Genomic DNA, 13,814 nt, shown 5'->3' on the forward strand with positions numbered 1-13,814 from the left:
AGGAGCAAGCTACCTAGTTTTATTTTTATTTAGAAGAACTACAAGCATCGGAACAATAACTATTTTATGTATAAATTGCTCTGTATTTCAATAACAAACTATGCGATTTTGCTGGAAAAATTACTGTGCACGCTCAAGATATTATATTAATATATCTATGGTGAGAAATTCGTATTTGTATTTTTATCCAGTTCTTCAGAACAAATTTATAAAAAAAGCCAGGAAAAACAGCCTTCACACGGGATGACCCCTTTAAAGTTTTTTGGTTTTGTAGGCATGTCAAAATGCCGCGTGCTCTACTATTCGCTGTAAATTGATAAGTATTTTAAATTTCGGTCTAAATTTGCTGCAGTGTACTCCCAACATATTCTGTTTTCAAAATGTATGTTGAACAAGTAAATGAGTTCTTGAGTCAAATTGGGAAAATAATCTCGTGCGAGCGCAATCCTGACCATATTGCCTTATACAGAGAATCCACTGAATGAAGTATTCTAACACGCTTCAAGGCGCAGGTCCATAACTTGGTTTTTAGTATGGGTACATGTATTTGACTGTTCATTGGTTTCGTGTTCGGGCGAATATGAAGACATAAATCAATTACAGGAGGTGTGGTTGAGAGTCAGTCTCTGGTTAAAATTAGAATTTTGGCTCGTCATGGATGTTTCTATTCGTATTTGTGCTATGTCGGCGGTGTAGGGTTATTACTTGCATAACATTAAATGTGCTAAACACATTCAAATTCGAAAAAGAGACTAGGTGGGTGCTATGTATTCAATAAAAGAGTGCGCAGGAAACATATAAGGATAAATACGCGCAATTGAAGTTAAGAATTGGAGAATCAGTGAAAAACGCTTGTTTTCGTAATCATATTTTTAAAATATATTTATAACACAATCTACTTAAGATTCTAAATTATACAATCAAATAATTATACAGAACAAAAAAAAAGTCAAATGTACATCAATAACTCGAGCTATTGAATTCAATTATCACTACCTAAAAAGGACAATCATTTTGATAATCAAATAAAATATTATTATCATCATTTCTAATTAACTACAATAAACTAAATCAATAATAATTATTATCATAGAATTATGCTTTTTCTGCATTCGACATCGAAATGAGGTGCGCGTTTACTTATATTTTATAAAATATAATACTGAGCAAAAAATAGAATAACATTACATACATCATAAATAATAGGAAGTACTTGTGTAGTAGTAAGTTCTTTCGAGACTATTATCCAGTAGATTTCAAATTGTTTGAACTTGTTTAGGTTCAATATCAAAACAATATTGAAAACTACCGCTATGTAAAGTAGCAGTGGTTTCAATTGTTGTTTTTAAGGCACAATTTGATGTTTTTTTCTTATTGTTGGTATGTTCATTATTCCCTAATTTCCTTTTTCCATTTTTATTTGTATATTTAAATATTTTGATTCTGGTTTTGTTTTTTTTTGTATCTTTCTAATCTCTCTCTTTCTAATATCTCGTCTGAGTGCGCGTTTGATTTGTCTTAAGATGCTAAGATTGCTCTTTGCCTAAATTTATATTCGAAATAGAATATTAATAATGATGTAGGTTGGAGAATGTGACTTTTAGAGGTGTGTAACAACAATATCTTCTTCCAAGTCATCCTTTTCGTCGTCGGTTTCTTCAACAACGTTTCTGGCTTGTTCTTCAATTTGTTTCTTGGGATCTTCTTCCAAGGCTTTGAGTCGTCGTTGCTGTAGAGATAATAAAGAGATTTTATTAGATAATTGTGATTGGAAGGCATGTATTTGAGACATACCTTAGCTCTGTATCTGATTTCAACAATGATGTATCCTAGAACACCAAGACTGAGAATACAGATGAGGATGTACAACTTCATTCGGGCACAAAGTGTTGTTGCATAAGCATAAGCAATAACAAAACCGGCTGACTCCCAGAGACGGTAGTTGGAGAAGGCGGCTTCTTTGTTCCGGCGGAAAAGCAAACCATACAGACCTGCAAGCGGAACGGGATTTATAATAGTGGATCGTTCTTGATGGAGTCTTTTCATTTCATTGACAGGAAAATAGGAGTCATCACTTACCGTTAATTTGTGTTTGCCATACAGCATCGCCAACACCCCAGAGTCCGGACATGGCGAAGAAGATTAGTGGGCTTTTTGGTGAGGGCATCCAGAATAACATAACAATAACAATGGCGCCATGGACAATAGCTCCGAGAGCCAAAATGGGAATCCTGCCAATGTACTTCATGACAGAACCAAACAGAATGGAGCAGATAGCATTTACAACTCCAAAACAGATCATTACAAAACCAATATGATGAACACCAAGTGCACATCCTACATATGCCTGCGTGAAATCGGCACCAATGAACGCTTGCTCCATACCAATCCATATGGTAATAGGAATGAGGAGTTGCTGATTTGGTTTCTTCATTTGTTTGAATGTAGCCATAAGCAATTCCATTCCAGAAAGCTCTTGAGCTGATTGAGAACCCTTTCGCTTTTCACCATACCTGGGGAGGGAAGAAGTTGTTATGAATTTGTATACTTTTGAAGACTGTTAAAATTGAACAAACCTTGATAGGGGATCCAACAGCATGGCAATGATGAGCACAGCAGCAAAAATACAAGCCAAGTAAATGATTGTGATTTCGAAAATTTCGGAATATGGTGGTCGTCCAAGATTGCCATGTCCTCCTGCACCGACTGCACAGAAATTGGCGCCGCAGCTTGCCAAACTGGCTTCATTGACTGTTGAGTTATCACCACCTTCATCACCACTTGAGATTACTGTAGAGGGAAATGATGATTGATGAGTATGACGTTCAAGGTAGGATAAAAGCTGTTAAGGATCATGGACTTCTGGATATAATTGAAAACTTACCCAAACTTGAGATCAAATTTCCCCACAATTCGGCTGTTTGCCATGCTAAGAAGAAGAATCCAAAGAATCGGACAATAATAGCATCAACAGCTTGTTCTGTGATTTTGGCATAGACTTGACCCACTTGTGTTAAATACGTGGCCTTTGATGCCCACATAGGAGCAGCACCTAAACCGACTAGAATACCAGCAGGTACTAATGTAAAGAATCTGCAATATGAAATTAATATTGTAGATCAAGTCAAAAACTCAGCACATTGCACTACTTACTTTGGGAATAACTGGAATCCAATGTATGGAGCATAACATAACATACTAAGTACTAATGTCCATTTCACAGTCAATCGTCGAATAATTAATGTAGGAAGGAAGATACAAGATAAAACTAATGAAGCATAAATTGCACTAAGTGATATTGTTCCCAATCCATCTTCAGCATTAATTGAAGATTGTAGATTAGCTGTACCCTGTTGAAAAAAATAAAGAAATATTAGAAAAAAATGAGGGGAAAGTGTGATCAAGAAAAGAATTGGCTTTACTAGATAGATTCTAAATTAAATTTAATATCTATTGGACAATATTTGATATTTACCTGGAAAGCTGTGAATTGTACCATAAATGCGAATGAGATTATCATAATATTCTTTAGGATTCTCCATTTTTCGTTCCGTGATAGTTTGACTTTTTCTCGAATTGAGACTGTATCCTCTGTGCTCTTTGGGGGCTGTAATTAAAAAAATAATTTATTAGAAATAAAATTTTATATGACTAAAAATTAAATGAAACTATTCTGTATATACGCATATCTTTCAACATTCCTTGTAATTACGTGCAAATATTCATTTTTATGTGTGTTTTAAATGCAATATCACTGTGTCCTCAACTATATGTCACAAAGTAATATGAAGTCCTCAATGTGGATTTTCGAACAATATTATCACATTCCTTACCGGATTGAGTTGAATAGTTGTGTCACACATTTTATTTGTATTGTACCATTTAGTTGAGGAATGTTAAACAGAACTATTCATTCCGTAGAGATCGTCAAAATTTAAAGGTAAACTTAGAGAGAAACTACTCCAATTCTATATATAAATTTGATAAGTAACACATAATGTTCAAGTCTACCGTGAAAACTATTTCTAATATGAAATTAAAATTTCACCGTTACTGATTTACACTCACACTAATTTATTAGCGATAAATCAGCAATTGCGAAAACACGAACAAATGAGGCATGGAAACTATTTTACAATAGAATATTATAAATATTGAATACAGGCTGAAAATCATTTTCATTTTCAAAGGAATATACGAAGTATTATTTGAATTGGTAAGTACCATTCAAATCGATAATAGTTCGACCTAATTTTGCAAATAAAATTATAAGAATTAAATAAATCTTCACAAATCCCAAAGTGCAGCCAATGTGACATGAAAAAAAAAATAATTTATGGTTTCCTTTGTATTATCTTTGAACGTTTGTAAAATGTTCCACATGATGATCATAAACTTTGCTGTATATTTGCCAGTATAATAGTTTAACGCGCAATTTAAATAAGCGAGTATTGAAATTTGCACGTGATACATGGTTTCGTGACAACCATTTCAAATCAGTTAACACAATTTCGAGAAGATCGAGAAATCGTCTTGACTTGTATGCTATTCGTAACATGTTAAAATATTGTTATTGACTGGTTTCACTTTTGCAGAATAATTCTAGTGGTAAACAAATTGAGATATCATAGAAGATATCTTTTTTTTAAACATATTACATCGCTGATGATAGAATTTTTAATTGGACTCCCTAATATACTTTTATAAGCTTGTTCAGAATGCGGAACCAGTGAAAACCAGTCGAAAAAAGTTTGAACTTCAAGTGAGTAACAAACTCAATGAAACATAAAAGTAGAAGCAGTCTTTAATGAATGTTACCTTTGGTGTGACTTTATATTGCAATAATATCAATGTTTTTAAGCTTAGGTACGAAGATAAGGTAATAAACTATTTTATTGTTGTTGTTGTTCTCGTAACAGCAAATGCTTTCTCATGTTATAAATCGTTTTATTATACTCAGGGAATAATGAATTAGCATTTAAATAAAATTCTTACTTTTTTCTTAGTGATATTATTCGGTTAACGCAATTAAATTCATTTTGTTTTCTTTTTTATTCTTGTTTTCAATATGAATATCAACTGGTATAGTATCAAAAACAAACACGTTATTCGATATTCGGAAAAAAATTGATACAACCTCGAAATTCGTTTCTAGTTCGTAGTGAGGAAAGAAGAAATAAATAGAGTTATTTAATGTATAAATATGTATAAAACTCAAGTACCAATTTTTCGATCACGTACGCATATATGGGTGTATAACCTTATATTCCCTTATGTTTCTAATGAATGCGAACACGTGTAAATAGTTGCTGGTAATGAGTAAATTATGTGTTAGTTTTTGTACTAATTTAATATGAAGCATGAATTTTTAATATCATGTTGGAATAAGTTATGAAGTCATCGTATTTTGGTCACATTCTGGTAGTTTAGTTTTAATTGAATACTGGTTTACAGTCCCGAATTATAGGTTACTGTTATTATTGAATAAATTAATATAAGTGCGAACTTGCCTGAATAATGATATATTTATATTAGTTATTGCATCATATTCCCTTCATATTTTATCCGTTTTAAGTTCATATTTTGATTGGGACAACAAAGGCACACAAAGGGGAGTAGGCAGACAAAAGGGGAGTATTCAGCTTAGTTGGTCGTTTTCCAAGCTGCTTGATGTATTTTGGTTGTAGGTAAGTGTTGTGGTATTGTTGAAAATAATAAACATAATAATAGGCCCAAGAAGAGGGTATGGAAAAGGGGTGATTCCGTTTGGCCCGGGCCAGAGTTTTCTCTGATAAGAAATCGATAGCAAGACACAGCATCAAAGAAATTGATGTTAATAACCATACGAAACATCGTATTACCATCGAATGACGGCTGAACAGAAAATCAGATTGTGTAGCGAAGAATGGGCGTCCTACTTCTTGAAATTTCTGTATCCTCCCAATTCATCAGTAGTAGCGAGGAAATTATCTTTTGGTAGGTAAACATTCCATACCTGAGATTGATGCTCTGTCCATAGAAGAGGTGAATATTGCCATTAAAAAGCTGAAATCAAATACAGCGCCGTTTAGCTGGGCGGTAAAGGCATCTCTGTGCTGCTCCAAGCTGGTGAATGAGGCATTAATCGCTCAGCCGTGTAAAAAATAGCGCTAAAATTTGACATTGCAGCGAAACTTTCCACTCATAAAGTCGATGATGACGGGCACGATAGCTCAAGTATGATAGTCAGGGAGCTCCTTGTTGACTCCTGATGGATATAAGTTCAACCAGATAGTGGCATCCGCTGACGATATTCATATTGGCTTGACATAACAACAAAGGAGTCGGACTTAGTGAAGAAAAACGACGGATCAAGACAACTGGGAGCAAATATTGAGGAGAGGCAAGGCTACAGCGCTGTGAAGAAGAAGTAGTAAAGACTAGTCATCCTTCCTTAATGTTTTTGAATTTTTTGAATATATTATCTTGAAATCCACCCAAACTAAAGTTGTTGTACTTGAAGCATCCTGGTGTTAAGAGATCAAGGTTGCAATGGCATATATTTTTATATGTAGCTATATGAAATCATAGAATTTATTATAAAGTGCGGCTTCACAGTTAGTTAGTGTAGGACTTAGAGGATGGGTCAAAGGGACTGATCTGTAATACGTTATAGTACCGACTAGCCCTGAAACAGGGAGTGGAAATAAAGTTCTAGCTCTGCGAAGAGCATTTCAAAAATATTTGCGTTACTCGTGCTAGTCGTGTGATAGGTTATAAGTCAGTAGAGATTAGGTATGATAAGGGAAGGCCCGTCAAGGGAGTGGAAAAATAGAGTGGGAGAGAATTATATCAAGTATATCAAGAAATACTGGAATTTAACTTACATATCAACAGAGTACCAGTGAACCTGTGTCTAGCATAGACTGTAGAGATACATGGTTTATTGGGAAAGTTGCAGGCCAACAGAGTACGAGGTCATCAGCCTAAAGTAAGTAAGAGCAATGGATCTCTGTGGTACGTCGGAGGAATGACCGGGGTGATATAAAACCACACTGCAGGAGCAGTAAGAGGCAGGCCCTGGGTCATGTAATGAGCGAGAGAGAAATGTGATTTGATTGATTTTTCACAAAAAGAAATTAGCAAAACGATTGGACCGGATCCAACGTTGGCGTCGAAGAATTCGAAGAATGAGGTGCTCAATTAAGAAGAGGTGTTGAAAGGTATGGTACTTGAAGACTGTTATCTTCAGTTCTGTTTGAAAAAATCTCAATTTACGTGCTTTGTAACCACAGGATTAGCAACGTATAAATATAAACAAAATACATAAATTTCGTATATAAATAAAATATTTTCCAGCAAACGACAGTAATTTCGTGACTAGAACTTAGCATCTCTAAACGTAACTAATAAATAAAGGACATATTTTAGAGACATTTATTTGAAGAAATCAACAATTTGCATAAATCACATTTAAACACGTTCAAATCACCAAATAGAATCCCAAATTTATATAAGATTGTTTGATAAAATTGCAGTATTACATGATCTTTCTGAACAACGTGACAAACCTCAAGTTATTCATCTATTAACAGAAAAATATGCTACGTGCCGAATTTCATCACCCCTTATTAGGTTTTTATAATTTAATAGAAAAATTTCAACTAAACATAAACAAATTTCAGCATGAATTTATTTAGATATAAGCGCGCCGAACTGGTAACAATTAAATTTCATTTTATTATTGTCAACTTTTCATGACTAATTATTATTATGATTATATTTCAGAACAATATCCAAAGATTTCCAGATTGGGTGGGTAATTAATGTTTCCACTGTCGGCACATGATATCAATTAATTTTATGTAGATTAAGTGTGAATTCTTCGCAGTGCAGTGAATCGAATGCGTAGATGAGAAATTTTTAATGTTTATTTTTATAATTGAAATATACATGCTATTTCGTTATGGTACTATTCCCATAACCCATCATCAAAAAGATCAAAGTATTTGGAAAAGAAATAGTTGAATCTCATGATGAATTTATTAATATATGTTTAAATATTTGGATTGGAATGATATGATAACATGCTTTGTCAATAAAATGAGTTTGCAGAGTTGGTACAAATTGATTGATTGCCTTTGAAGAAAAAACTTCTTGAAATCATAACATATTATAGTCAAGTATTTAGACGAATTAAATCACATTTCAAGATATAAAATGACTACATTTAGGGTTCCAATACTCGAGGAAAGTTAATTCTTATAGCAAAAAAAAGATTAATTTCACATTCAATTGCCTGTATAATGTACCCCTCTATGCTTGGTTACTTTATGAGTTTTTAATTAGCTTTCCTAATGGAACATCCATCTAATATATAGTATGTCACAAACAAATTCTTGAGAACCATTATAAAAACCGGACCGGTCCCTAATGGAATTTTAGAGAATTTTATCTCAGGTTGGAAATTTACTCAAGCAATTTTTCAGTAGTTAACCATTGTATGTAGATGCGGTTATAATTTTAATAAAGAAGTTTGGATTTTTCCGAGCTTTTAATTGGTTTTATTTTATAATAAAAAATTGTTTAGTCAGTGAGACTGTAAAAATGCTATTAATTGCCGTCAATAAATATAATATCCTAATTCATCCTGATAAAAAGCTCCTGGATATTTCCTGATATTATCTTACTGTCCATAAAAACAATTGTAAATATAATTAAATTCTGGTTTCCAGTCTTAAAAGCAATAAACCGCACCCTGAATATAACCAACTCTACCTTCTGCTATCTCTAATTGTAATTTAATTGAGTTAACAACCATTATAAATTCACCATCTTCCACTCTTTCACGTACTACATGCGTGCATAATTCTGAAGAAAACTGCAATTTCTATTTTAAGAAAACAGTTTTTTTCTGAAAGTCTTGTTGTCCAGTACATGAAGGTAATAGCTAAGCAAATAGCGAACTCAGATATAAATAGACACTCTCGAAAAATAAAACCTCTATCACTTGTGCAAGGAAGGCTACTGCGATTGGTACATACAAGTGGATGTGTGTACATAACGAGATGGCATGGTCATGCAATATAATGGATAATGGTTATAGATGGAATGAGACTATTTTTAACATTGATAGTAACTTGAAATGCCTTTAAGATAAACCAGACCATATGTTTTTATCGAGAAACATAGAAACAGGTAAAGGAGATGGAGAGGAAAAAACAACGATATATCGTTGACCAGATGAAAATTACCACTATAAGTTGGTTAAAAGAAATGCGTATATGAGTATGGTTATATGTTGTGGCTCCAGTTCAGCGTATGATGAGGAAATCTCTGGGACTTGGAGTCCAACTATACTAACTAACTAGATGCTGTAAGGTTCACATGGTGATGTTGCATATATTTTTATAAGCAGATATGTTGGTTGATTGTTGGTCGTCTACCTAACTATACTCATATATGTGACTGGTTCACTTTGAAAAATATTTTGTGCTTAGGTTCACTTGCGCAAATGAGTTAAAAATAGGATCACCGACTTAGGATCTTTGGTATAGGTTTCTTTCAAAATTGGTAGAAAATTATTCATTAGGACGTTTTTCACTTATCTTTGGAATTTGTTTGAAAGTAAAATAGTTTTATGGAAATCTTGAAACATAATGTATTACTTATTTTGTTTTTATTATTAAGATTAATACCTTTCTATATACAAATATTTCTCGAAGCTCCTAATCCCTCAAAAGTGCAGCCGAATAGTTCCGTCCGGGTAGGAGTAATAGTCAGTTGGTCAAAATGTGTAATCTCGTTACTTGCCCAGGGCTGCATCATATGGGAGATATAATAGGTCAAGAGACCTATGGACTTTTTACTGTTGTTAAGAGAGTTTCAGCGCTGGGCTATTTACTGTTGACGTATCTTTATGTATCATGCTCTGAAATGTGGGCCACCTATTATCCCCTTACGTCAGTAAAATCTCTATTTCGGGGAAATTCTGCGAATGCTTTTGTAAAGAGGTTGGATATACGTTAGACCGAAACGATCGAATTATTTGGGTGCGGGTGGGGTGATAAAAGCTTTTGCCAGCATATGGGCCGGTAATAGAGAAGCATAGGGGGAAAAAATGGCAGAGGAAATTGACCGTCAAGTTACTTTTGAAAATAAAAAAACCTTTATTCTTAAAAACGCTAATTCGAAAAGAATTTCAGCATGCCCAAGAAAATATCAGCCACCATTGGATCAAAGTTATTTTCGAAGATGGGCTGTCTGCTTGGCTATTAACTAAGGTGGAGTATGTATGGTCTAAGGAAAGTGAACGATTCCTCTAACCCACAGTAAAACATCCTATGAAATTCTTTTTTGATGGATGCCTTTCCACGGAAGGTTTTGGGCACTTGATTTGCTAAAATATTGGAAGTAAGGTCATTAAATTATAATAAATAATAATATTGGAAGTAAGGTCGTTAAATTATCCAAATTTTTGAAATCAGCTGAAAAGTCTACGCTAGAAGGCAATGATGAAGTTATTCCAAATCTGAAATGAATAAATGAAGAAGCTCTAAGAGCGAAGATATTCTACGATGATAAGTTAGATGATTCTATTGAAGGAAAACCTGTCGTTTTCTGGTTCGAAATCTTTAAATATAAGCAGGGGTAGCCTTTTTGAATTTTGTTCTTTTTAAGTATACTTATATACATCTAAATTGCAAAGACTTTTAGTAACGTTTACCAAAACTATAAGAAACTGTATTTATACCAATAAGCAAACAATAATGTTTTTTTTTTCGAAAATACCAACTAAAACATTAGAGGGAATCTATAAGATAAGATTTTTTGGGGTATTTCAATAATTTGACCATAAGTAAAGAAAGATTTTCATTCGTTTGTCTGAAGTTTCTTATATTTTGGTTTCCGAGAATGAAAGTCCTTAGCCGTTGCTATTTTTTTTTGGATATCAAAATAAAATAATTGTTTTAAAAGGAAGCAACTTTGTTTTCTTATACTCAAACACAAAAGTAGTAAAACTATAGCCAATGAAGCAAAACAAAAAGTTAAAAGTGCGAAACTGAAATGATAAAAACAAATAATAAAAAATGTAGATATTATGATAATAAACTACAAGGTATCGCCATTGAACTGTACATCAATTATGATAAACTGAAACTTAAGGAGTATTATGAAACTGACGCATAAACCAGAGCATGTAATAGTGTTTTCCCATATCTAAGCTATTTGACTGGTTTGAAGTGACTCATCAAATCAGGCACAAATATATTAAAACAATTCTGGATTGCCTTTTCATTTATATGTGAATAAAGCTTGTTAATTTACATATATATAAAATGAATAAACACATATTGATATATGATTATATCATAATGTTGATATATAACAACATCGTAAAAAGAAGGAAATATTTCGCCTCTTTGACTTCGTCATCCAATAGTTTGTTTACATCCATCAAAGGTTACCAGCCTCTATTTGTGAAACCTTAAAGGAGTACTAAATACCTAGTCTAGTGCGAACATGCATAAGCTTAACCAACTAAGATAGCTGGATGGCGCCTTCTTATCTTCGATAATCATCTGGCATTCCAGTAAAAACCGGCTTAAACCAATTCATTCGCACACTTACGATGAAGTTGAACAATCTATCGGGGTTTTTGAGGTAGCCAGTTTGGCAAGCCAAGCATGTTTTGTTGGACAATTCTGCTACATCCATATATCCATATTTATATATACAAAAAAGTTATGGAATTTTTTTTAACATACGGAACTATCTGGGAGAACATTTCCCTGAATTGGGTGTAAGTGGAAAAAAAATTGGGACGAAATGAGGTTTCAAGCAATGGTTTTTCTCTGTGTTGACACCAAATTATTTACTTGATTAATGTATTTAATTAATTGCCTATTCATCGGAGCAGGTTCATGATATAAAAAAATAGATTATGATGGGCTGCCGCAGAGTGTGGTTAATCCCAACCAAGCTTTTGGTGTAAAATTATATTATACCAATCATCATTTAGCGTGGTTCGTTACTGCCTTTTGTTGCAGACGTTGGTTAATTCGAGAGCGACGTCTTTGCATCACGGCTTGGAAGTCATGGAACAGGTTACGCTCCAACGTTATTATATTATCTTGTAAATAGTGGTATTGAAATCGTGCAGGTGGAATGATGTCAAGTGAATGATAGACGTTCGAAGAATTCATCTAAATTTTGCGCTCCTGCTTTTGCATGTATTGACACCTTCATACATATGCATTTATGTTGATGGAGCTTCATCCCATCCAACCAAATATACAAAGGAATATATACATGTATTAATTGTACAGCACATCCAATATGCTTAAATTTATGTACTATAAAAACCAAATCGTATTCAGATATTTTCGTATCCGCATTGTTGGAAAGCGGATTTACGTAGTAGATAGTCTACTTGTTATGCCTTTTTTCTGGCAGGGTCGTCTGACGACTGCTTGGATGTTTTTTTTGTGATTATATTCCTTCTTCACAATCGTCGTCAAATGACTTGAAGATATTTTGAATCAATTTATCAACCCGCCATAGGTAGGTTCATAAAAAATAGGTATTTAAGATCAGGGGTATCTGCTGAAAGGCAACATTGGAAATTAGCATTTGATATTGCTATATTAGCGTAAGATTTGAATTTTATAAATTATACGGATCATTTAGAAAATTATGCATTAAAATATATCATTCAGATTGGGTGTGAGCCTAAAATTCGTAGAAAACAATTGAGATAAAAAATGATATTCGAATGTGTTCGAGATATGACGAAATATTACATACATACCCTGGAGCTAAGCTTATCGTCATCAAAGTAAATGTGAATATAAAATTTAAAGTCAGAGCTAAAGGTTAATTTTGAATGTTTGAAATAGATGATAATAAATGAAAGGTTGTCAAGCGTCACCGATTTCGATGGTGTGAATATCATCTTGCAATTTTTTTTTGTGGGAAAATGGCTTTGTGTTCGTAGTTGTGTGTGAAAAAGGTATTGTTGTAATAATTTTATTGATACAATGATACTGTGTATATTAAGATACGAGTTGGTAGATTGCAAGATCGTTCTAATTTATAGTTCATTTTGAAGATAGTAATGATAGTTTGAGGCATACAATTAGATTTGGTAGGCGGTTGATTGAGGGTTTTATTTTCTAGTTGAAATTAGCTCGAATATTAATGGACAATGGTGTGGATTGTTTCAGATGTAACAGAATAGTAAATAATAGGAGACACTTTTAAGTAAGTCACACGACTATAGCTGGTAGTTTGAATGGAGCAATGGGAGTGGAAATTTAAATATAAACTAATAAGTGGGAAAATATGCAAAATAGTCATGAGTTACCTCGATTTCTTTTTAATATCTTTAATAGGCTGTTATAAAAGATTGTTTCTTTTCGTTTTGAGCTATATTAAATTTTATTAATAACAAATTTCATGGTTTTAAAAAATTATGAGAACACTTCAAAAACTTTACTTGAAATATGATGTTTCACTGGAGAATAAAGATAGAAATGCCGATAGAATAGGATGCCTGTGGACATTTTTTTAAAGAGATAGTTCATAGAAAATTTTGAAGTTTACACAAGATGAGGTCAACTAAAACCTTCTTTCTCGGTGGGTTGTTTTCTGAGAAATATTCTATCTTTTTTCTTACAGTGTTTTGCGGAGTTTCCTCGATTCAACAGCAATTCCAACATTAAGAAAGACAAAAAAAGTCGCTGAAACATACATATTTGCCGAAAGAATAAATTTTTAGTAAAGTAAAAAGCAAAAAATTCGTATTTTTTAATTCCAGGATGAAAATATTATTG

The 13,814-nt window shown here is 33.1% G+C and overlaps 1 protein-coding gene across 3 annotated transcripts in view; it reads right to left on the bottom strand.

The window, feature by feature from the left end:
• Window positions 1–1,335: 1,335 nt before the first annotated feature.
• The window catches only part of LOC119656568 (UNC93-like protein), a 149,549-nt gene continuing 137,070 nt past the window's right edge, over window positions 1,336–13,814 (bottom strand). For 2 of the 3 annotated variants that reach the window (XM_038062954.1, XM_038062953.1), the window contains exons 3-9: window positions 3,476–3,607; window positions 3,154–3,350; window positions 2,885–3,093; window positions 2,577–2,790; window positions 2,080–2,513; window positions 1,795–1,991; window positions 1,601–1,729 (exon numbers count right to left, since the gene is read on the bottom strand). In XM_038062954.1, coding sequence (XP_037918882.1) covers window positions 1,601–1,729; window positions 1,795–1,991; window positions 2,080–2,513; window positions 2,577–2,790; window positions 2,885–3,093; window positions 3,154–3,350; window positions 3,476–3,607 — 1,512 coding nt within the window. Of the gene's footprint in view, window positions 1,730–1,794; window positions 1,992–2,079; window positions 2,514–2,576; window positions 2,791–2,884; window positions 3,094–3,153; window positions 3,351–3,475; window positions 3,608–13,814 lie in introns of all 3 variants that reach the window. The other variant, XM_038062951.1, reaches the window with a different exon arrangement.

Source organism: Hermetia illucens, chromosome 5 (genome assembly GCF_905115235.1).
Source record: "Hermetia illucens chromosome 5, iHerIll2.2.curated.20191125, whole genome shotgun sequence".
NCBI classification, from domain to species: domain Eukaryota; kingdom Metazoa; phylum Arthropoda; class Insecta; order Diptera; family Stratiomyidae; genus Hermetia; species Hermetia illucens.